Source organism: Amphiprion ocellaris, chromosome 10, assembly GCF_022539595.1.
Source record: "Amphiprion ocellaris isolate individual 3 ecotype Okinawa chromosome 10, ASM2253959v1, whole genome shotgun sequence".
Taxonomy (NCBI): Eukaryota; Metazoa; Chordata; class Actinopteri; family Pomacentridae; genus Amphiprion; species Amphiprion ocellaris.
This window is the reverse complement of record NC_072775.1, coordinates 6,047,441-6,072,545: the sequence shown is the minus strand read 5'-3', so window position 1 is coordinate 6,072,545 and position 25,105 is coordinate 6,047,441. Positions and strand designations below refer to the sequence as shown.

The window sequence follows — 25,105 nt, the reverse complement described above, 5'->3', positions numbered from 1 at the left end:
TCCTGATAATTTTGTTGTTTTTTGTCTGCCTTTGTAGCAGTGTGGTGCACTGGGTGTGTGCAAGCTGTTATCAACAAATAAGTCTGGTATGAGAGAAACTTTGAATTATACAGATAGTCTCATAAGCCCCCATACACTAGAATGCTTTGTACTTTGTCAATTGTTAGAGTACATGGAGTCCAAACCTGGCAGGTTGAACACAGTATGTAGCGCTCAGTTTGCATTTGGGATCACGGCTGAAGCTCAGATAAACTCAAAGGTCCGCTGCAGTATCCTCACTGCGTATTTACTCTTTGACTTATATGTTTTATTTTATTTTTATTGAAGTTTATTTGATTCGAAGGAGCCAAAAGTATACAGGCGAAGACCACTTTACCTTTACGGATCTGAACTTTACCTTTAAACAAACCAAACTGGTAGAAATAAATGTAAGACTTCCTCCAAAGATACTTGAGCTTCTTCTGCAGTGTCACAAATAAAAAAAGTGTGTTATGGCTCAACTAATTCACAGTGCAAAATGTGTCAGTTGTACAAAAAAAGCCTGTAAATTATTAAGATGCTTATATTGTTTTAGAAGCTGCTTTAGGTGCAGGAGCATTGTTGTTTACACTTTTACAAGTGTATTTAAGTAATTGTAGTTCCCAAACTCAGCCAGGTAGTTTTGCAGCATAAACAGAAGCGAACAGCAACTAAAAACGAAAGTCAACAGTGGCTAAAAATGACAATAAACAGTGACTTAAACCACATTTTCCAGTAGTTTGTGCCACTTCCACACATCTTGTCTCAGTATGCCGACGTTATTCCTCTTTTCGTGAAAGAAACTTAACAATAGAAAAGAATGCACGAAAAGAAATGTAGGAATCTTACAATTTTATAGCCTTTATTGTGAAACTCAAACATTTTGCCCTGTATACCAGTGTAGCTATCATACATTTTAGTGTGAGACTACGTATCTCTCTGAGAAAACCAAATATCCAGTTTGGTGGAATCCCAACTACTCATTGATTACACATGACTGATTAAAATCTAAATTATTGTGATTTATTTTGGCTGTCAGTGATTCCCGACATCAGCTACTTTAGTGGTTCTGCTCATATTACTCTAAATTTAACAGCTTTTCGCATTATTTCTGCCGTGCATTTGGAAAATGCGGGAGGAAGCCATAGTCTTACCTTTTAAAAGTTGTTCTTTCTCACAATATGGAGACATCAGGGCCTGTAAATTACCCTCGTGATTGTTAGGGGATCACACTCAATTTAAAAAGTCCAAATTATTGTCACTTCAGTTAACATGGATCCGAGGGTCCTCACACATCTCCAGCAAATTTTAAGTGGGGATTATTTTTGATAAAGCTGAGTTCCTCATCTGGATAGAGTCTGAAATTTTCCTTTAATACCATAATAATATAATAATAAGACTTGCAGGTCGTGACAGTTGTCAGTCAGGCTCATATGATCCACCATCATCTCCAGTTAACTGGAACTATGTGCAGATATGACAGAAACTAATCACTATTATTCCCACTGATCTCCTCAATAATGAACTGTCTTTAGCACATTAACAACTTTTAAACTCAAGATGACATATTCAAATGTCTTGTTTTGTTTGAGTAGAGTTGTGTAACACAGTCTGAATGGACTATTTGGTTACTTGACTAACCATTTCAGCTCTGTATCCTCTGTAAGTTCTTGTCCACACAACTTAGCTCTCAAAGTTTCCTCAATAAAACAAGTGGAGCAACAACACTTGGAGTTGTTTTCACTGGAAGATGGTGACTCTAGAATTGGAAAACTACATGGGCCATGGCTGACAATTTTCAACAGGAGCTCAATCAAGAAAGCTGATAAAGAAAGGCCTGTTGCGATCTTGTCCATTTTTTGTGCTTCATTTTGTTCTTGAATGTATTTGCTGAAACCAAGGCCGAGCTATTATCAGGTAAAGCTATTCATGCTTCCACCTTTAAATCTGAAGATACAGTGTGTTTTTTGAAAAAGAAACGCAGAACGTGTGATTGGCAAACCTCCCAGCATCAGGCAATAACCTGCGACCAAAATAACAAGGCCACAAGGTGTTTCAGTGTGATCAAAGCAGCAATGTCAAGAAAACTCCCGAGAACTCTTAGCCTTTAGATGTTTACCTCATGTCACGGCTGTGAGCTTTCAATATCCTTGAGGTTTTCATTTGCCCTGCAGTCTGAATAAACTATTTTACCTTGATGGCGGCTGAAGAGTTCCTCCTGTTTCACAGCACAATAAGCCCCCTGAATATTTTACAGTTGCTCATAATTTACATCCCTAACCATGTGCTTAAAGCCATTGGCAGTGCTGTTGCTCATGAGGAGGGGGTGGGAAACAGAAACAGTGGTGCGGAGAGGAATTAAACCCGCCACAGTTATCGGAAAACAAGACAAATCTGTCTGGTTTGGGATGAACATTTAAGTACTATCCACAGAGCGCTAAATCTCCTGGAATCTGTTGTCCCCATCTCTGCAGTTTCCCTCTTCTTTATCCCGTTTATACGTCTTCCTCGCTGCTCGCCCGGTCGCGATCTTTTCTATCACACCACACCTTCCCTTGTTGGCTTGTTTCCCTTGGCCTCCGGGACAACTTTGTAACCAACTGGATGTACCTAATAATTTTCCGCCCTAAAACAACAGCTCCAGACAGCAGCAGTCGTTGCTTCTGCAGCCACCATGACATTTTCCCATCGAACAGAACCCCCTGTCTGAAAACATCTAAATGCCAGGCGGACACCACGGGGCACAATTAGACCACTTTACACTGGAGAGAGACGGGGAGACAGCCACCACTGTCCTACAGTCATTTATTTTACTTTACTAATTGCTTTAATGGGGTTTTCAGGGGCCAGCGTGGTCCTTTAAGCTAGTGGCTGCACACTAACTCCCTGTCTGTCTTCCCTCTGGCTCCATTAGGAGACTCAGATTGGAGCCGAATCTTTAGTAATGCAATCAGTTGACAAGCACTTGATTGTAGAACCTGCTCATTAAGATATAGTTAATTGTTGTCCTTTTCTCTTAATTGCTTATCAAGCTATGATTACTGGCTCGGTTTAACTCTCACACAAACACACACACACAAAGGCACAGCAATATGTTGTTGTCACCAGCCAGTTAGTGTTTCTTTCTATCAATACAACGGCTCTAGTACTATCTGTTGTCAGTCCTTAAGGGCCTGCCTCTGGTATAACAATGGAAGAAACAATTACATTCCTATAAAATGTAATATTAAGCTGAAAGTATAGAGAAAATGACAATGACCATGTATGTAAATTAATGAGGCCAGTGACTAGATTGTTGGGTGCTTGATATATGGTAGTTTCATTATTTCCCCAGACACTGAGGAACCTTTTAATTACTTATTTACCTAATGACATGAAGTTAATTAACAATAATTTGATGATCTTTTAGCAAAAATGGCCAAAATTCACTAAAACCAGCTTCAGCGATTTGAAGATTTGCTAGTTTCATAGTTTCCTGTGATGGTAAACTCAGTATTCTTAGTTTTTTGACTGTCAATTAAACCAAAAAGGCAATTTCAATACATTGACATGCCATTGTTGGATGTTTTCAGTCTGTCTGTTAATTACTTACAGAAAAAACAAGCAATTTTAGGTCTTTAAGACATTGACACAGCTGACAGTATTTTGGATTAATCATATTATGTAGACCTAAATGAAGTGGGGTAAATCCGGGACTGCCCAGTTGCTAATCCAGCCCTAGTGAGGCTTGTTTTTAAACCATCAGTACTAACTAAACTCACTTAATCAGAGCTCCAATCAGTCAATTATTTGGCAGCAGTGGAGCGGTACATAAAATCCTACAGATACAGGTCAAGAGCTTCAGTTAATGTTTAAACATCAGAACGGGAGGGGACATGTGATCTCACCGGCTTTGGCTGGTGGCAGACAGGCTGGCTTGAAACTGTTAATCTTCTGGGATTTTCACCACAACAGTCTCTGGAGTTTACTTGTAAAACAAAAAACATCCAGTGAGAAGCAGTAACTTCCCACAGAAAGACCTTGTGGAGGAAAAAGGTTAGAAGAGGATGATCAGATGGGTTGGCGCTGACTTAAAAGCTATGGTAACGCAGATAGTTACTCTTTACAGCTCAGAAAAAGCAACACCTCCAACCTCAAGGGGGATGGGCTACAGCAGAAGATCATCTCAGGTTCCAGTCCTATCAGCCAAGAATAGAAATCTGAAGCTGCAATGGACACGGACTCATCAAACCTGACAGTTAAGATAGAAAAATGTAGCTGTTTAGTTGACAGCCTGAATCCATAGAGCCAGGCTGCTGCTGGTGGTGTGATGACAATGGTGATGATGTCTTGAACACTTGGGCGCTGTAATACCAACAATCATGATTTGGATGCTACAGACAATCAGAGTATTGTAGCTTTAGGGCCACAGTTTACCATCCTTTAATGGATACTTCCAGCAGGATAATGCACCATGTCACAATGCAAAACTTGTTTCAAACTGGTTCCATGACAGTGTGTTCTGTTGACCTCAGTGGCCTCCTCGGTCAACACATCTGAATCCAGTAGAACTCCTCTGGGATGTGGTAGAATGGGAGATTGTCAACACAAATGCGTCGCTGACAAATCTGCAGAAATGATGTGATGCAATCATGTCAACATGGAGTACAATGTCAGAAGAATTTCCAACATCTTGTGAAATTGATGATGCCAAGAACAGAGGCTTATTTGAAAGGAATGAGAGGCCTGATGCAGTTGTAGCATAGTGAGTATGCTTTATTAACAAGATGAAATGTATCAGGATCAGCAGGTGATTGATTGATAAATTAAATCCACATCTCTGGAGGCCCCTGTGAAAATTTGTATTACAAACTTATGAAGTCATAAAGGTAAAAGGACAGGGGGTTTGTTAACTTTTTATTTTATTAACTGTATATATAAGATGTGTGTAGCAACCATGACATCATCCATTGGTTTGTGGATGTTTTTAGGCCTTGACTTTGACATTGTGCACAGTAGCGACCAATCACTCACATATTACCAACACCCTAAAAGATATCCTGCTTCATGATATGTTTTACTCCAATGGGACTATAATTTTTAGAACATCATGCAGTATTTAAAAAATCCTGAAACTAGTGATTGAGGCCTGAAACAAATTTGGAAAATGTTTACTAAGATACCAAATCAAGAAGTAGGCTCATATATAATTGGATGTCTTTTTGCCACCAGGCTTAATGCGCCTCCACATTGGCTTCATTTTTCAAACTCAGAGGCTGTGTTCATCTATTATATACAATCTATAAATAAAGCAATGCTACTTACTGCGTCATTGGAAATGTAGGTTTCAGCCTTTGTGAAGTCTATGCTGTGGACAAAAGAAAAACAGGATCTCTCAACCTCAGCTGTGTCACTGACCATTTAAAAAAAAATCATTCTCCTTTCTTTCTGGAAGTGCAATAATCATTTTTGTCTTTTAAACTGCTTCACCAGAAGTGGACACATTGATAATAGTCACCTGATGCTCATTGGGAACAGATAATACAGCATGTTTCACAGTCTGATAGCGTAATTTGTATGACATAGAAATAAATGGACATCAACGTATCCCTGGAACACCAAGAAAAAAACAAACATTTTGTTATCTCATTTGAAAATGGTTTGGGTACATTGTTAAGCATATAGGATTTGTAGTAAAAACTTGCAAACACATTTATTTTGTGTGTAGACATTCACAAGCACATACATACATGTTCAGAGGTGCTGTGTAGAATTAGAATTAGAATTAGAATGGCTTTGTTGTCATCATACATGGCATGACGAAAATATAAATTGCTTCCGCTGGACGGTGCACAACAAGAAGCAATACGAAATAAAATATCAACATTCAATAATAAAATCAAATGTACATATATAACAAAACAATATTAAAAATGACATCTGCAAAGGAGGCCAGATATATACAATATGTGAGGTAAATGAAATGGAATAAGAACCAGTACTCACATTATTTGCTCTTATGCTGGGAGTTTCAGACTGAAACACTGAGTGGATCAAACTGATCCATGCAGTTTTGGTCAAACACTCCTTTTATCTGTGCGATTAAACTTGTGGGCAGCCAGCCTGACTCCGAGCAGCCAAGTAAACTGAACCAATCCAAATTTGAATAAAGAAATGACTGTAGACTGGAGCTTTGCATGGGCACAATGTATTTGCTGGAGTGAGTGGTTTAGTTGTTGTCATTCAGAGAGGAGGGGAGGCAGACAATTAGATAAAGGAAAACACGAACAACAAAAAGAGTGGCTGAAGACATTTCCACAGGACTTTTTAGTACTTTAAGACGTAACCGACCCTTGTTTGTTTGGAAGACATGGATTCAGAAGAATTCGAACTTATATGGGTAAGACATGTTTGTACCTGTCTGTCATGTGGAGACCTAGAGTAGTTGTTTAATGACCTTTTACTATAAGGTAAAGCAGAGAAGTAGGTAAATGTAAGTCTACATGCATTCTAAGGCCGCAAATCAGCAAACTTGCTGTAGCTAGCAAGCTAACTTCTACAATGAGAGCTATTCTGGTACATGCTAACACCAGCTAGCCACCAAACTAGCTTAAAATATGCAAGCAAGGCTGCTCAGTCAATTATCAGAGAATAATACAACTATTTAAACAGCAAAACATCCCTCTTTTGTGGTCCAAGTTTCTGTGGCACAGAATTGCGAGATAAAAGTTGGTAGTAACACAGCTAACACATTGGCATCCTCCATGTTGGTCTATTTGGCTGTTTAGCTCTACATTAGAGCAGTTTGCCTTTGGTTAAACGTTCAAATTCTCATATCAGTGTTCAGAAAAACTTGAACTCTATGAAGTAGTTGTGTGAACTTTAAGAGTAAACCTTTACAGCATAATATAAAATACGAAGGGACTGTTATTGTGGCTATCATCATTCAATAGTAGGCCCATATGGAACACCAAACTAGCAAAAATGCTTCATTTATGTCAGTAAACATAATAAATTATGAGTATTCAATATTTTAAGTTACCAAATTAATTTTTGTCTTTTAAATGACTTAATATATATTCATATAATGTATTTTGGTATGAAACTAACTACCAAATCCATCTTTTGAGTATTTTTTTTTGCTGTTTTCTTCATTCCAGCCATCTCTTACACATTAAATCAACACAGTGATTCATATAATACAAACCCAATAAAACAATGGGATTCACTGAAATCTCATCAAGACTTCAGACAAAGGAGGCTGTTTAGACTGCTTGCACTATAAAATTCTTCTCCTTCGACTCTTGTAGGAAATAATATCCTATAGCTTTATCACCATACTACACAGTATGTCAGAAAATGATTTAGACTGTCCTGATACATATGTCAAATGCAGTATATCAGAAATACCAGCATGTCCTGCTACATCCAGTTTGCAAGCCAGCATGCTTTTTTGATCATTTGGACTCGGAGTATACATCACACACGTCACATTGTTTTGATTCATTGACAAGCTCGAGCCACTTAGAGTATCCAAACAGGTGAGTTCACATTACAGACTGTGACGGATATATGAGCAAGACAGTAAAAGTTTGCAATGGTTGCAATGTTGTGACAAAATAGTACGTCTCTGCTGTATGCATACCGCATGCAACAGTATGTATTTTGTAAGTGTAGCTGTAGCACTTATCTACTGAAAGGAAACTGAAAAAATATGAGATTTGGAATGCATGAAAGTGTTATTCAGCTTCCTCCTGTTCACATTAGGTCAGAGTACAGTAGCCTCCTAGGACAAACTGTGCCAATACCACATTAGCACCTCCGGTTCCAAAGGTCCTGTCCAGCAGATGGTGACAGTGTGAACCAATAGCAAATTGGCTGGTAGGCTAAACTAGGCTAATGCCACTTTTTATATGCACTGTTTTTATTTCTGTAGCTATCACAGAAGCTGCAGGCTTAGAATTATTGCGCAAAAAAGCAGAATATGACAGCCAAATCCAAACAATATAAAGACAATTAATTAAGACATTCAGCATCAGCCTTGACTGAGCCGCAAGAACATCTTTTTCCGACTTCGGAGAAAAGAGAAAGTTTGATACGTTCCAGGCCTCAGCTGATTGGTCAAATGCCACGATGTACTGTGCTGTAACGGAGAGTGATCTTTGCTGATTGGCTGGGTGAAAACCACTGTGATGCAGGAGCAACGCCATATTTAATGAGCGAGGAAGTTATCAAATATGATCACTTCCCAGATGAAGGGCTACAGTACCCTCATATATTGCAAAGGCATGAAAACTTCTGTTGTGTGCACATTGTCAGTCTGTGCAGATAATAGCAGCTGCTTGGCCTAAAAAAATGTACTGACATGCTACATCTTTTCAAAGGCCAAATGTGTATATATATATTTTTGAGCCAGTCCATCTTAAATGTGCTTTTTCTGTTCGCTCCTCACATCCCGTCTCAGCCCATAGAATTTCACTGAGGCAGAACACAGTGTGTAGGCATGTCTGTGTGTAGGCATCCTGCTTCCCTTCCATCCCCTCCAAAAATCCCTCCTTGCTTTTCAGTGATGGTGGATGAGGGATGGGAGGACGGAGGGAGGGGAGGGAGGTGCAGATGGTCTGGTCGAAGAGAGAGAGAGAGGACGAGAGAGAGAGGCAGAGAGTGAGTGGCGAGCAGGCGGGCTTTTTTGGCAGGGTCGGGCGGTGGGAGGGCCCATTGTGATGCAACGTTGCATAAATAATGCCACGGGGCTTCTAAATGCTCCGTTGCCATGGGGACCTTTGTGCCTCAGTGAACACGGTGTGTGTTTGTGTGTGCGCTCCACGGCCCCCGAGGAGGCTGGGAGAAAAGAGAGACAGAGCGAGAGGGGGAGTCGCAGTTAGCTCAAGTGACACTTGTAGTCTCTCTCCCTCTCTTTCTTTTCTCTCTCTGTCTTTCTTGCTGTTTGTCCATCACTTGCTGACCCAGGACAGATGAGTGTTTGGAGTAGCGTTGTTGTTGCTTTTCTGACCAGAGGGGAGCAAAGAAATGTGGGATACTTTGTGCACTTTTGTGTCTCTGTGAAGTATGGTCCTTGTGAAGGTACGTGCCATCACTGTTTGCCTTCCTCTTCTTTTCGCAATTTTTTTACCAGCATTTTTATTCACCAGGATAGATTCCATCGTGATCGCTGCCTCTTGCTCTGCAGCAACAGGTGTCTTTCTGTCAGCCCTGAATTGGAGGGAGCAGAGATCGAAGGGGCAGTTGAAGAGGGGGGGACAAAAAAGGAGGGAGAGATCCCTTTTGTTCCACTGTTTTTAAGAAGACTTGCATCCGAATTCTCATGGCTCGCCGTCAAGCCAGTTAGTTGAGCTCCAAGGCGAACAACAAAACTGCACTTTTCATCTTTTTTCCTTCATCTGCTGCCTCGAAGTAGGTTTCTTCTTTTCCTTACATCAGCTGATTAAGGTGTTTAGATCGATTTGGCTGCATAAAAAAAAAAGTCAGATCACACAGGGGAGAGCATGTAGTTTTCTTGCACGCTGCCGTGTTTGAGATGTAAATAAGAAAATGCAGCTCTCTGGTGTTTCTGGAGCCGGTGGCTGGTTTGTATTGGCATCAGAGGATTACGGCTTTTATCTTCAAATTAGCCTTTAAGTGATTAGATCATACACACTGTGCACATCAATGTGCCTCAGGCGGGTGATTGGCTTCTTGCTAAAAACTTCAACAAACGCTGTGATGATTGATTTTAACCTACTAAAATATGTTGACTTTTATTTTTCTCCATCTCAGGTATGATTTATTATCAGTTCAGTGGATACAACCAGCTCAGCACAGGTGATTTTTTCAGGTTTTTTTCTTACCGTTTCTGTGAAGCAGCTATATTTTTATCCTCAGTGCAGTGTAAACACATCCATGTATCATCAAAGTTGTGTAAACAGGGATGAGTCTGCTGTTTAATGATGCTCACACTTGTAAGACATTGCAGCTGCGTGCATGTTAACATCAACACACTTCGCTGCAATATTCTTCACTCTGCCGAAGCTACATTTACTGTTTTGCTGCGGAACATGTATGACATTTGGCAGCTGCACAAAGCACTTGAAGGCATCATGAAATCAGTGGGGGAAGCCTTATATAACCCTGGCGCTGTCTGTATATCCACTATATGACACATCATTGATTTGTGCAAGTTGTGTGTCTTCAAAAGTGCAGTTCAAAATCCAGTGTGGTTGTGTATGTGTGCGTATCTGTGTATCGCAGACGTGTTTCCACATCTTTGTCTAGTCAGTTAAAAAGAGAAGACGGTGTGTAATTACAGTGACATTTGCAATGAGATTTGTTAACTTATTACATTAATGATTCATTATAATTAAATTGTATCATTATGGTGGGAAGCCTGGAGTTGCCTGAGGCATCATTTAAGCTCCCACGGACCAGCACTCTGCTCTCCATCAGTAGTCGTAGCCAGAAAATATGCATCGGGCGAAACGCTGTGAATAGCATTAATGTTCCCGCTTACTTATTTTGAGGTCATTTCAAATGTTAAAGCTATTACAAGGTTGTTGTGCAAACAGGCTTTTTTTTAATGACATGCATTTTCTTGCTGAATGTATGTAGCTTAATTTGGCAGGAAGCTCCCGCAGGGCGTTTTGTCTCGCACGGTTATTGTGTGAGTGGTGGATTTGTCAGAGGGTCTTGTTTTTTAAATTTATTTTTTATTGGTATCCAGAGCATTACAGGACACATTCCAACCATGTCACAAGTGCAAATACACAAGCCAGGTATTCTTGAAGGAATCAAATTAAACACTGAAAAAAGAAAAGTAAAGACATTTCAGAAGATAATAAGTGTAAATAATAACAGGGTCAATATATAGTTGTGGGACAATTTGTAACATAGTAGACAGGTATCATAATTGACATAAAATTTACTATATTGCCAAAAAAGAAATATCTGTCATGATTATCTCAACTTAATAAAAAGAACACAATCAAAACAATTTTTGAATAAGCTCATTTTATTATTGTTTAGCTAATTAGAATTGGTTGTTATTAAATTGGGACGGTTATTTAGGTGACATTTTAGTGATATCCAATCATTTTTTATTAATAAATTATTGTTTCCATAATAAATAATTATGGAATTTGTAAAGACATGATCATAATGAACATAAAAAACATTAATTTTTAATAAAAAGGTATGCAAGCTATATCCCATGGACTTCAGAAGTCCCTCAATTATATATTGGCCCTACAGAAATACCCCATTAAGGTTATCCTCCTTGTTATCACTTGTTGTCTTTCATATACAAAAACAAAAGTAGAAGAAAAAAGAGAACAGGCCAACACTTAAGTATCTGAAAACTTATGTATTATCCTTCATTAAAGAATCTGTCTGGTAAAACCAACAGAACTATAGGGAGGAAGGTGTATATTTGAGTTGAAAACGTAGTATATATCATATAAAATCTACTCTTCTGGGAGCTATATATACAGTCCACTTAAACCATATACTGGCAAAAACGTCTTAGTGAACTTTGAGAAAATATGTCAGTCTTTCCATTTTGTATGTCATAAACAATATCAATCCAATCATCAATCAAGGGAGCCTGTTGTTGCAGCCATTTACCGGTTTTGACCTTCTTACTTGCTGCCAGTAAGATGGACACAAGCTTCCTGTCTTTAGCACCTATCTCTTGTGGAAGGTTGCCAGGTCTTGTTTTTCTTATGGTTATGGCACGTCACTTTTTTCGTCACTGTCTTCGTGTTTTTTCACATGTTTGGATCTCTCTGCCTTTTATTCAAATGCTGCCTTGCGAACGGTGATTGATCCTATCCCCTGGTTTGACACGACTTATTGTAATTCTGTCACTTTCATTGTCTGGAAGCCGACCAGAAAGTTGTCAGAAAGCCCTTTTGAGATCTAAATCATACCTCTGGAACCAGTGCTTTGGTTTCTAGGTGCCATGTGTTCGCCTCTTGTTTTGAAACAAACCAATTGGATTGATTTGATTTTTTCGTTTGTTTGCTTTTTTGAAACAAATTGGTAAAATCAGTCTTGTTTAATCAGCTATAATGATCGCAGCAGCAGACACAACTCCTATAATCAGCTGCTGGTTTGTTTGTGAATCAGCTAATTAGTGGTTATTTATCACACATAAATGAAGCATAAAAACAATGGGCTGCTTGCACGAACCAGCCATATGGGCAGATTTGTTCTTAAATGGCATCAAACAAGTGATTTATGAGAGCTTGTTGCGCCAGCCACTGATTTAGATAGATATGACTAAAGTTTCCAACCTTGTCAAACAAATAATGGACAGATAATCTGCTTTTGACTTAAGATTTCTCTTTTTTTTGGCTATTCATATTCCTACATGACAGATTTTAATTATATTTTCAAACATTCCTGTGACTACTGACACAATTAAACTTGCTGTTGTCATATTTATCATGCTGAAATGACATGAAATGAGAAATGTACAAGTTTAGTTTGTGTAGTTAAGAGTGTTTGAGAAGTCAGACTTGGAAACTGACGCAAGTATTTCTCACAGAAAAAACAAGAGCAAGATTCAGGATACAAAAAGAATGAATGCACAAGTGTGTTATTTGTATCTAAAAGTGTGTCGACTTAGTCGAGTCACTCACGAAGCATTGGATTAAACATGCTTCCGTTCTGCCGGAGAGATGAAAATTTCTCGAATTCAAACATGAAACAAACGCAGTTACGCCCAACGTGCTTTCACCATCGTTTTAACGGAAGCGTGACTGAAGCTCTATAAATTACATCACCTTGTTGCGATCTTCCTCTGCACTGGTTTAATGCTACTCAACTGGAGAATTAGTGTCACCAGCTGTTTATCTCACTTGCTAATATTCACATAGTGGCGGTGGATTAAAAAAAAAAAAACGCACGCTCATTTGCATTTGTGTTTAAAGTTTGCACAAAATTTGGATGGAAATTTGCTCATGAGGCAACCGTTTGCTTTCACAGCATCACCAGTTCTCCGAGGTACATGTGCAGAGTTTTTATTTTTTTTCTTGGCAGACAGGCTGTTCCAAGCATCTTGGAGATCTTACCACAGTTCACGTGTGAATTTAGTCTGTCTTAGTGTCTTCTGTCTCTTCATGTAATCCCAGACTGACTCCATGACGCTCTGTGGGGGCCAGACCATCTGCTTCAGGGCTCCTTGTTCTTCTTGTTACTGAAGATAGCTCGTTATGACTGTGTGTTTGGGTTGTTGTTGTGCTGCAGAACTGACCAGTCAGATGGTATTTTGTGAATAGTATTATTTCATATTCATATCAACCAGCACATGGGAACAGTGGGATATAAATCCATACAGTGTCTGTATTTGGATGACTAATTCTTTCATCTGAACTTTAAACTTTATGTTAAAAATATCAACAAAAACAAGAGAATTCTTCCCCCCGAAGCTTCATCTGTTGCTCGTGTTTCTCCGTGGGAGAGCAGCAAATGTCACATTTGAGATGGCTTTAGTTTGGTGTCACAGTTTTGCAACATGTCAAACTATTCTGTGTGACTATCTGGCAGCGGGAAACTGGCAGACACTGTGATATCTGGCCTGTTTTCCCACCACAGACTGCAGAGTCCATTTCACAACAATTAAAAAATGTGTCAGGGACAACGGAGCCAAAATAATGTTCAGGATGACTGTAAATGTAACAGTAAATAAATAGACAGATTGTTTTGACACATTCTGTCCCTCCCTCTCTCTCTCTCTCTCTCTCTCTCTCTCTCTCTCTCTCTCTCTCTCTCTCTCTCTCTCTCTCTCTCTCTCTCTCTCTCTCCAGGAGTTGCAGTTTGAACGTCTGACCAGGGAGCTGGAAGCCGAACGACAGATTGTTGCCAGTCAGCTGGAGAGATGCAAGCTTGGCTCTGAGACCGGAAGCATGACTAGCATCAGGTGTGTGTGTGTGTGTGTGTGTGTGTGTGTGTGTGTGTGTGTGTGTGTGTGTGTGTGTGTGTGTGTGTGTGTGTGTGTGTGTGTGTGTGTGTGTGTGTGTGTGTGTGTGTGTGTGTGTGTGTGTGTGTGTGTGTTTGTGTGTCTAACACCTGTCAGATCCTCTTCTGTACACTCTACCTGCATGTCAGCTGTGCTCTTGCAGGTGACTGGCTTTACAGCTGGTCACATTAGACGAATGCTCCTTGATTTGTGTCCAGGATTCATCTGTGTGCTGGAAACCACAGTCCAACTACTGTGTTGTTTTTGCTTTTGGCACGCCGACAGAGCAATGTCATCACGTTCCTCTGGTGCAGCAGATTCTGGTCTGTCTCTTGTACTACAGTGGTCACTTGGTTGAGCTGCAACATTTATTTACCAAGTTTTTTTTCCCCCGTTTGCCAGCTTTGGCAGAGTTACATTGTGGTCCTCCAGTTTATTTGTCATTGCTGTACGTTGTGTTTCAAAACCAACTGGTAATTTGAGGATTCTGGTGGGCTATAATGCGATCAAAGAGTAAAAATTCAGAGGTAATAAGTAAATGCTGCTATGTTTTTGATGCATAATTATAATACCCATTGTCAACCCACTGAATGGTCCATAATCAGGATATATCGTTGCCATACATGTGAGGCAGTATGGACCTCCTTCATAGTCTAGTAGGTAAATGAGGCACTTTATCATCTAGTCTGATCACTGATAAGTAGTAAGTAATTTCAATATTGTATTTTCCATTAAAAAATGGAGCTTTGTAACATGTAGTAATCGTAGCGCCAGGATACTTAAATTGTTTTGGTGACTAAACTGACTTAAATCAAGATATATCACTATAAGACTGGCTGAAGATAGGACTTTTGTTTGTCTGGGTGTAACAATGCATCTACATCACCATTTAACGGGGTAATAACGGCCTACCGAGCCTACTAGAAGGTGAAAGAGTTCCCCACTGGCCCATTTGTATGGAAATGATCAGCCATTTAATGAGCTGATAATGTCCGAATTGAGTGGGTGAAGAGATGAAGAGACTTGTTACCTTCATCTGTTCTTAAATCTCATTGCATCTTTGAAATAGTCCAGACAATTGTTTCAGACAGTGCTACCTAGCTAGTTTGTCACACTTAGCCTAACTTACAGCCCTATTTAAAGCAACGTTAATAAAAAATATTTTCTTGCGGAAGAAGAAAATAAGCACTGACATATAGTATTATCACCTAGTTTTGGCCAACATGTTAGCAGACACATTCCTAAGTCCAATATTTACTTTATATTGATGTTATGTATTCCCCTTTTAGCTCTGCTTTCGTCTTCACAGCTTTTTTAACATTTAAATGCTTAGTCACCAACTTTGCTATTCAGTGCTTGGATAGTTAGCATATACTGCATTTTATCAAATTAGTTTTGCCAAAATAAGTCTGCCTTTTGCAGCTTGAAATGATACTGAAAGTGAGGGAAAACAGTATTAAAGCTGCAGGCTGCAAAACTGAAACAAAAAAGCCCAAAGATGGTAAAACAGTCCGCAGTGCTCTGCAGAATAGGGTGAAAACCTTTGTGGGTTTGTCACCACATATGACCCCTTTCATATCGCCCCCAGTTATTTCATCCATCTCTATCATGAAAATATTGATTGGTGCAGCTTTAAATGTTCTATGCAGAGTTATCATATTATTAAGCTTGCGAACATTACTGATTAGAAATCCCTGCTGTGCATAATTTTATTGTATTTTGACTAACAGCCTTCTACAATCTAGAATTTCTAGCAACTGATGAGTTTTTTTGCTTTCCAAGCAGCTTTAACTACAAAAAAATGTACAGTGTACTTGTTTAATTTCTTTAACTGCACAACAGGAGATACTTTAATTAACCGTTTGTATTCAACTTAATTCTGGGAGATATGTTCACTTTAGCTGACCCAGTTTTAAAAACACCTGTTGGCTGTTATCAGCATTCACTATTATTAGCACTCTTTTGGCTGTTCAAATTAATGTACGAAATAACAACAGGGAGGCGACAAAGACATGGAGCAAACACATGTTGCTCAGTCCACAGTCATTATTTAAAAATAGTACATTCAAAGCTTAAGAATGGTAACATCAGCCTTCATTAACTTAAATGTATTTGCAGCCAGAGTCTCGCTGTAACGTTTATTGATGGGATCAAATTGCCCCCCTGAAGCTTCTAAATGCACATGAACTACACATGGCACCTTTGAGCTAAGAGATCTGAGAGAAATTGATCCTTGGATGGAATTGAACCTGACAGAAATGCTAAATTTACACTTAATTTTAGGAGTAGTACGTGACCTGATGAATAATCGAAGATTGTCCCTTATAATGTGTCGCATATAGACGATAATATAAGTGGTTATGAGACACATGTTAACATGAACTGTGAAAAATCAAAAGTGCTCATTCCCATTGCACCAGAGACAACAAATCTGCATTATTTTCCACTGCTATCATGCCAACTCTGTCACCATTAGGTTGATCAAAGCAGCCGCTTATTGTAGTTTAAATGAATTTTGGCTCAAGTCTGATGGCACAGAAAACAAATCCTCGTCTCTGCAAATGTAACTGTGTTTCTGTTCATTAAAAACGGCAACTGCTTTTCACAAAAGCAAGAAATCAAACAGTGTGCAGCTGTCACAGCCGTCTATTGTGCTGCTCGGAGACTCGCTCTTTTTTTCCCCCTTAATGATAAGAAGGAGAAAACTGTACACAATGTGGAGCGACTGTCAGATTATCTGCTGCTGATTGAGTTTGGACCTGAGCCTCGTTTTTGCTCTCAGCCTCAAGAACACATTCTACACATTCCACACCAGTCCCACCACGAGAACGCCACTCCTGACACAATAGTGGTAATACACTTAGCCTTCCTCTCAGGACAGAGTAACACGATTAAAGCCTCTGTCTCCATTTCTCTGTCTCACGCCCTCTCCCGTACATGCACAAATATAGACGCACGCAATCCATCATCTTTTCTTCCCTTTGATTTCGTTAAGCGAGCGGGAATTCCGTCCGTCTCAAACTAATTACTCATCTGCCTGTATTGTAATTCTCATTTCAATTTGAGGGCTGGACCAACAAAGAGCAGGAAGACGGTCTAAAAAGCGATTCATTCACCGGTCTAATTAACCGGTACGTGCACTTGGCTCCTGTCACACGACTGCATTAAACGCCTTGATTTAAAGCAGCAGCAACATGGGATGGAAGAGGTGCCGAGAACAAAAAAACACAACTTCCACTTCGTCATCCAGCTGCACATGGATGGAGTAAATGCTGCCGTCTCGCTAACTGGATTAGATGGGTGTATTATTTAGTGAGCGGTCCTGTGGATTACACTGTCTTCCATTGCTTTTTACAGGCCATTCACTTCGTTTGACTTGGCGGTAATTACTAAATGGACAAATGGTTTGGCAAAACACACAAGTCCAACAGAGCAATATGCTGGAGGTTTTGTGGTGCCTAAAGCGTTTGGGATTTATTGTTCAATTACCTCTGAAACATTAGTATTGCTGCTGTTCTGAATAGTTTTATTCATCACTGCTTGTCCTGGAGAACAGAAGGGCCAACATGTAATCGGCAGCCACAATTCAGAGACGGGAATTTGTCTTGGTAGCATTTCGTGGCGACGCATATTGATACGACATGAGCTTAAATTCATCTTAAGTAGCTCAGTAGAAGTAAAACTAAATCAACAGTAGCACAAACGGGGGGATAAGTCTACCATACAAATGTTTATTTGTACAAAAAAAATCTTTTTACAGGAAGCTATATTACTCCTACAATGCTGACTATTCTTAACTATTGCAACATTATGTTACTATTTTTTCCTGGACTGTCTGGCATGACCTACACCCATATTCTTGGTAAAAACCTTTATATAGTAGTAATATATTGTACATCCTCTTGTTATGTTTGCAAAACATTATGTTAATTAAAGCTGGGGTAGGCAGAATTATGGATAAAAAACATTAAGCTGGCACATAAATCTACTTAATAGCTACATTTAGATATTACAGGGAAATGAAAACTTACCTCTCCATCGGAAGAACAGCAAGCCTGGAATATAGTAATTACTGGATTTAACTCCACTTCTATGAGTATACTTTGCTGATGTTGACAGGCTTAATTGCGTTTATTGTCAGACTCTTATAGTCTCTCTTTTTGTGTTCTTTTTTTGGGTTGCTTTGCCTTTTAATGCAGCCGTTGACAATGTTGGAGCAGAAACTTCAACTGCAAAACCATCTGAAGGGACATGCACACACACTTGCACTGCATAGACTTGTCATTGGTTCCCATCATGGACTAGGCTTTCTAAAGCTTGAAACCAGAGCAAAGAGGAGGTACAGAAGTCTAGTTTAAATTACAATATGCTTAAAAGTTATGACTTTTTTTTCCAGTGATGACAAGAAACTACTGCCTGCCTCAGCTTTGACAATGATCTTGACATTGGAAACAACTATGGAACGAAAGATTTAGCTCATTGCTGAAGAGAGAGGCTAGAAAGAGGCAAGCTTTTGGTGTTATTTTGTCAGACAACATATTAGTTGTATCATCTCTTCTCATAATTTTCCAAATGGCCAAGAATTTTCAACTCAATTACTTTCTCTCATAAACCCAATTAAATAGCACATTAAATGTATAATTTGGAGGATAATTCTGCCCAAATCCAGTTAATCTGTATTATCATCAAAATGTGTGGAAGTGTTCGAGCTAGCAAGCTGTATTTCTTTGACGAATCAATCCCAGACAGACTGTTTTATTGTCTTTCCCAAAGCAGCAGCTCTAGTTTCTGCACCCAGATAAACCACAAGTTCATAGACTGAGGCACAGTAGATATAATATGACCATCAGTGATATGACCGGGGAGAATACAATGGTTGGGTGGCATTTTCAGACGCCTTGGCTGATGCCTGCGATAGATAGAAAGGAACAAAACAATAGAGGACCAGAGTGTGCGTTTGTGTTCAGTGTAGCCTTTTCTGGGTTTGTCCTGGATTAACTTCGCGTTTGAGAAGTTGAGGAGAGGCCAGAAATACTGAAAATGAAGGTTTTTTTTGTGTGTGTCACAAGAAGGGCATTCCCAAAAACCAATTATTATGTGAAGCGTACACCAATTTTTTCTAGCGACATAAAGTTAGACGCCCTGTTGGTTGACCTTCTTTGTCTTGAGTATTTAGCTTTGATACGTCTATTAAAGAACAAGCGACGGAGTCCCTGTAATGGAAACGTGTCTACAGATAGTCAGGTTACACCAGAGAAAAACTGAAATATGAATGAGTGTCGAGAGCGGCCATGTGGCTGTGGGGGAGCTGGCAGTTCAGGAATCTGGTCCTGTTGTGTTGTGGAAGATAAAGACTTTCAGAGGTGCTAATGAGTTCTTCAGTTCTGCCTTTGTTTCCGGTATTAATCAGTCACCACAGGTCACAGTGTGTGCCCGGGCATATGCTGCTGCTTTATCACTTTAAAAAGCACAAATCCTCTGTGTGTGTGTGTGTGTGTGTGTGTGTGTGTGTGTGTGTGTGTGTGTGTGTGTGTTGCTCTATCAGTCAAGCCGAGACAATGTTGTAGTTTGCACAAAGAAGTGCGTGATATATGTTGCCTCATCAGTTGAAAGACCGTTCCACCACAAATGTCAACGATACTTTGTCAGGTCTTGTGGCCTTGGATGGAACAAGAGCAGAAGATATTGCATAATAAAAGGGGTCCTTGACTTACGTTGGAATTCTGTTCCTTCTGATCTACCAAAGTTATTTTTCGCCACGAGTCGGAACTCTGATGAAAATGTTAACAAAGCCGTTACGTGCATCACAATATTGATCAGTTCTTCAGAAAAGTCATGAATACCAATGACTTTCATGCATGTATGAGTCATTTTACAAGAAGGTAACAGACTATTGTAACGGACTGACATTGTTGTCGATGTTGAGGTTTCAATGTTTATTGTTCAGTTCGAGATTTAACATTAAGATTTATCATTAAGTATACAGGGAGCCCTCGACTTACATCAGAGTTCCGTTTCTAGGGATTAACGTAAGTTGATTTTTGCCAAAAGTCTGAACTCCGGCAAAAATGTAAACAAAGCCATTAGCTGCAGCACAAGCAACAGCTGAGAAAAAGTCATGGACACCAATGGCTTTCATGCATGTATGAGTCATATTATAAGAAGATAACAGAATATTGTAAAGAACTTAAATTGTTGTTGATGTTTCAGGTTTATTGTTCGGTTTGGTAGTTAGCTCACCTCTGATTGGCTGAGAGTCTGACTTACGCTTGGGAGCCATAGTGAAGGGAAAAAAGTTAGCGAATGTAGCACAATCCAAGGTGGTGTACAACCGGTGAATATAAACAAAGCTGCCTTATAGCACTGCGTGACGATATGTTCGTCCGCTAGTTCCTCGTAACCAGTTCTGAAGTAACGATGAAACGCCGTAGGTTGATGACGTCGTAAACCGAGGACCCCCTGTATTATGATTATGGTTGTATTATAGATATTCACCACTGGAGCACTGTTGTATCATACTTGTCCCTTAACCCCATTTTGAGCTGATGGTGGCGTCAACAGTTAAAATTATTTTCTGTGCCTTTAGTCCATTTTTATAACCAAACTGCTTTCAGTATTTCATTGATAAGTGCAACAAGTGCTTCACATATTTCACAACCTTGTCTGCAAAAAACTAATTAAACATGCAAATTCTTGAGCTGTCTGCAAGCTGGACAAGCTTTTTTCTTGCCAACTCCTGTATCATTGAAGTGTTTTTGTCTTCGCCCTATTGTTGCACCTCCATTTTTTTTACATCTCATGTCTTATTAGCTTAATTTCTGCTGTCTTTTCATATTTGTTTCAGCTCTGTCTCTCTACATTTCTCTCTCCATCTCTGTTAGCCCTTTTTTTCCAGCTGTCAGCCATCTTTCTGATCCAGACAACAGGGTTTGTTATTCCTGTGCAGTTAAGGGTTATTATTTTGCGCCCCGTAGCTGTTTTCTGTTTGGTCTGGTCGTATAAAATGATAACACAGTTACCAGTCTGATCTAGACCTTGCTTTGAGTATGCTGCATTTTTAAATCGACCCCTGAGTGGTTGGTTGACTCTGGTCTCACACGGCTACATCACGGGTTAACAGTCTGCAAATTAGAAAATTGAAACATAACAAGGGAGGAAGGCCTCTAGGGAATAAGAGTAGCTTCTCTGTGTGCAGCCTCTGTAGGTGAACCTCCCCCAGCCTGCTGTTTACCTGCTCCCTGACTACAAACACTTTATCTAATCGTCCAAGTGGACCTCTGAGAGCGAGCACACACCCAGTAGCTACTGATATCTGTGCTCTGGTGGCACGGTGGTGGATAGCCTCCTCCCAGGCCAGGCTATTCGTCTGCCTCTTTTGGCTGTGCCTGTTTGCGACATTTGTCTGGTAATCGGATGCGCGGCTGCTTGCTTGTCTGGCTGCTGATTTCCGACTGTGTGTATATTTGTGTGTGTGTGTGCGCATGCATAAGCATTGGCTGTGACCGCAGCACCCGGCGCGACCCACCGCCGCTTGTCTGGCGAGAAAATGTGACCCGTCTTGCGAGCCCAGTGAGAGCCCATTACCCAGAAGCTGTCAGGGCTCTCGGCTGCCAGCTTAGACTCACAGCGCTGTGGCTCGGCCCTCAGCACATACACTGACAGAGATGTTTGCAGAGGGGAGCAGCTTTGCTCAGAATGACTGCCTGGTTTTATTAAATTCAAAATCTCTTTTCGAAGAAAGGTCCCTAATGGACCTGAAGGAAGGAAAAGAGTTTCCCAACTGAGATCATCTGAAGAATGTATTAAAGTTCTGTGTTGAACATTTCTGACAGTCAAACAGTCAGTATCAAGTCTGTCAGGTGAAGAAATTCACCCATAGCTCTCCTTATTGAGGAAAATAATACCAGGACTTACAGGTACGAACGCTGAAACTAAAGTACCAGATAAAAGTAGGTAAAACAGTCTCTCCATCTTGCATTGGCAGCTTATCTGATTTATAATTTTACTACATCATTACAGATACACAGAGATATTAAACCCTTTCACACTAGAATAGAAATATGCTAATGATAGCAAACTACAAAATAACTGCCAGAAGTCTGACAGCTAATCAGCTCCTATCAGTGATGGAGATTTAGCTCTGAATCGCGAAATTAAACTGATAAATCAGCCTCACGGAGAACAAGCTGAAAAGCAATAGAACAGACTGGAATAAATAAGACATCCAGAGAAAACTAGAAATTGGCCTTATCTCTTCATCCACAGATTACATCACATAAATCATGCTGTTATGAGCAGAGCTGGGGAGGGACTAGATTTTGATCTCGTCCTCAAATTAGAGGATCCTGTTTGATTTCCTACACTGGTCTTCATATCCTCCAGTTGTCATAGCGAACGCCTGTGCGCTGGAATCATCTCTGTTTTGTGTCCAGTTACTTAAGATCTAACTGTTTGCGTCTGCCAGCGTCATGAAGATGCATCTTTTCAACATCAAATTACTCATGAGGAGGCAGAACGTGGTGCTATGAGACTGCAGGCAGGCACAAACAAGGCCAAATGCTGCTTTGTGATGTTAGCGAATGGACTTTCTCATAACACGACCCTCAGAAGTTGGGGTTAGCGCTTATGTTAGACTTTATACAGTTGATTTGGGTTTAGCTGGAGTTTAGAAGACTAGTTAGGCTCAGGGTGGGTTTCTGATAAAGGTCGGGGGAAACACAAATCCCATCTTTTCAGCGCACTTTCAGAATTTTCCAATTATGACCGTTCTCTCTGTTTTTCTACTTGCTTTGTCTGTGAGAGTGGAATATTATTTTTTGCCCTTTTTTCAGCATCTAGTATTTTGAGTCATTGGTGATACATCGGTAAAGTGTTTGTTCCAGACATACAATACTTAAAATTAACATTCTGCACTTGTGCATCTACCTTTTTGTATTCATCTGTTCATTACAAATTCTGTACACCCAATTACAAATTATTGTGCACTCAAAGAGTTTTGGTGCTACATATGCACATTCTGCATCACATATTACACACATATTATGCAAATTATTGGTTTCCCTTAATGTAGTCATACACAGGCATTTGCTTAGTAGGGAAATTACATTACACACATTCTGCTGTTTTCAAATATTGTACACAAGAAAGAACCTTTACAGTCAGAATGTCGAAGATTTGCTACACCGGGATGAGTCATAAATGACTTATTTAAGCAGAGTTTATGTCTTTTTCATAAACCTGTAGTGCTGCAGGCAGTCAGCTGCAGCCTAAATATATACTTAATGATTGTGTATCTGATTTTTGAAGCATTAAAGGAGTGTTGAGGGCGAGCCAAGTGAAACAGGAGTTAGATGGGAAAAGAAATAAAGAATGACTGCTGTAGTTTTGCTATGACAGGGAATTTTCAATGCACCTTTATGATCTTGCTGGAATTCTACACTGATCCTGGTTTATAGAGAGCCCATCACTTCACTGCCAAATGTGAGAAAATGAAAAGAATTCTGCAAATAATGCAATAAGCTTACATCGGGTTTATTGTGTGGCCGCATTATAGGCTCATTACAGAGTACAATCAGGAAGGGATAATAAAACCTGTTATTTTTTAAATTATTGACACAAACTCCTTATTTATTAGCTTGTTTAATCCAAATGCTGTATCTGGGTCCTGAGGACTGGCGGCCCTTTTTAACAGCACAATAAACATACATAGCGTTGCCTTATCAGCTCGATGCTTAATGACTTTTCCTAATTTTGTTAGCATTGTTTATGAACATGAATTAAAAACTGATGAGTTGTTCCACAGAATTTAGCTGTGAGAAATGGTTAAATTGGATTTTAATCGCTCTTTGTTTTCTGAGATGTGTCGATGATAGCTGGTAGAAGAATGAGGTTGGGTATCTTATTTTTTTATCTGTTTCTTTTTCCTCTTTAGCAGCCATTTATCTTTGGGCATTTGGCTTTTCTGACAGGCTGCTGCACCTGTTGCATCATGATTATTAAAAATGGCAAATAGCTGCATTTATATGGTGCTAATTATCCAAAGTGCTTTCAACACACATTCACTGACAAACAGCAGAAAGATGCTGATCTAACCAACGGCTTCTAAACAACTTAATGCATGCAAGAAGCACAGTAAAACTTAAACAACCTTGTAATATAGACAACATATTCACAACATTGCACTTAAATTACATTTACATTTGTGATCTGCTGCTTTGTTGTGAAACATCCAGAGCCCTCAGGTTGTCTGAGATGAGCCTATTTTCTGTCCTCAAAGTTAAAATAAAGCACAGAGAAGCAGCTTTCAGTTTTTACACCTCACATATCTGGTTGAGGTGGGTGGATTGATCCAAATATCGATAATATCAATACCAGTGTTGGTATTGATATTGAACAATACCAGTGTAATAAGATCAATACTTTAGTCTCAGTTTGTCTCCTGTATGCCAATTACAAAGTCTAGCGCCGTAGCAAGGCAACAAAATTAAATATTCATTAATCACAATCATGATTTTTAATTTCTAACCACTACACGAAAATGATTGACTGCTTTAAAATGTAAAAATGTGCTCCACTCTTAAAAAACGTAGCTCAATTACGTGCACAGGTGTCTTCGCTCATAGAAAACAAAACATTTGGATGAAATCAGTCACTTTCATTTTGGACTTTGCATTTCCTATTTCAGTGACAGAAGTATTGCACAAATATTGACCAAACTGTCAAAAATGAACACTGTTTAAGGACGTTATCCCTCACATTGGGATTTTATTGGCAACCCAGATTCTTCCTCGTCTGACCCACAGAAAACCTACCCAGGAAGTAGTCTGATTCTTAGACCCTGTGAGTATTTAAAAACCCCATCTTCATTACAGATATGGACAACTATATACAGCACCTAACCTTTATTCTAAACCTACCAGCTACTGAAAAAGTTAGTCTGGAGTATCTGTATCAACGATACTGCCCTTGTATTTACTTGGTATCGGATCGATACCAAGTCTTGCAGTATCGCACATCTCACATATCTGGAATAAACTCCCAGAAAACTGCAGGTCTGCTTCAGTTTTCAGTTTTTTTAAAATCAAGGCCCAAGAGTTTTCTGTTTGCCACTTCCTTTCATTGAATAATGAATATTTTAAGCTCCACCATTTTTAT

The 25,105-nt window shown here is 39.5% G+C and overlaps 1 protein-coding gene across 8 annotated transcripts in view; it reads left to right on the top strand.

The window, feature by feature from the left end:
- LOC111580727 (catenin delta-2-like) overlaps positions 1-25,105 on the top strand; it is a 191,691-nt gene that overhangs the window by 70,382 nt on the left and 96,204 nt on the right. For 6 of the 8 annotated variants that reach the window (XM_055014457.1, XM_055014463.1, XM_055014456.1 and 3 more), the window contains one exon: positions 13,800-13,912. In XM_055014457.1, coding sequence (XP_054870432.1) covers positions 13,800-13,912 — 113 coding nt within the window. Of the gene's footprint in view, positions 1-8,881; positions 9,082-9,278; positions 9,412-13,799; positions 13,913-25,105 lie in introns of those variants that run through there. The other 2 variants (XM_055014461.1, XM_055014462.1) reach the window with 2 other exon arrangements.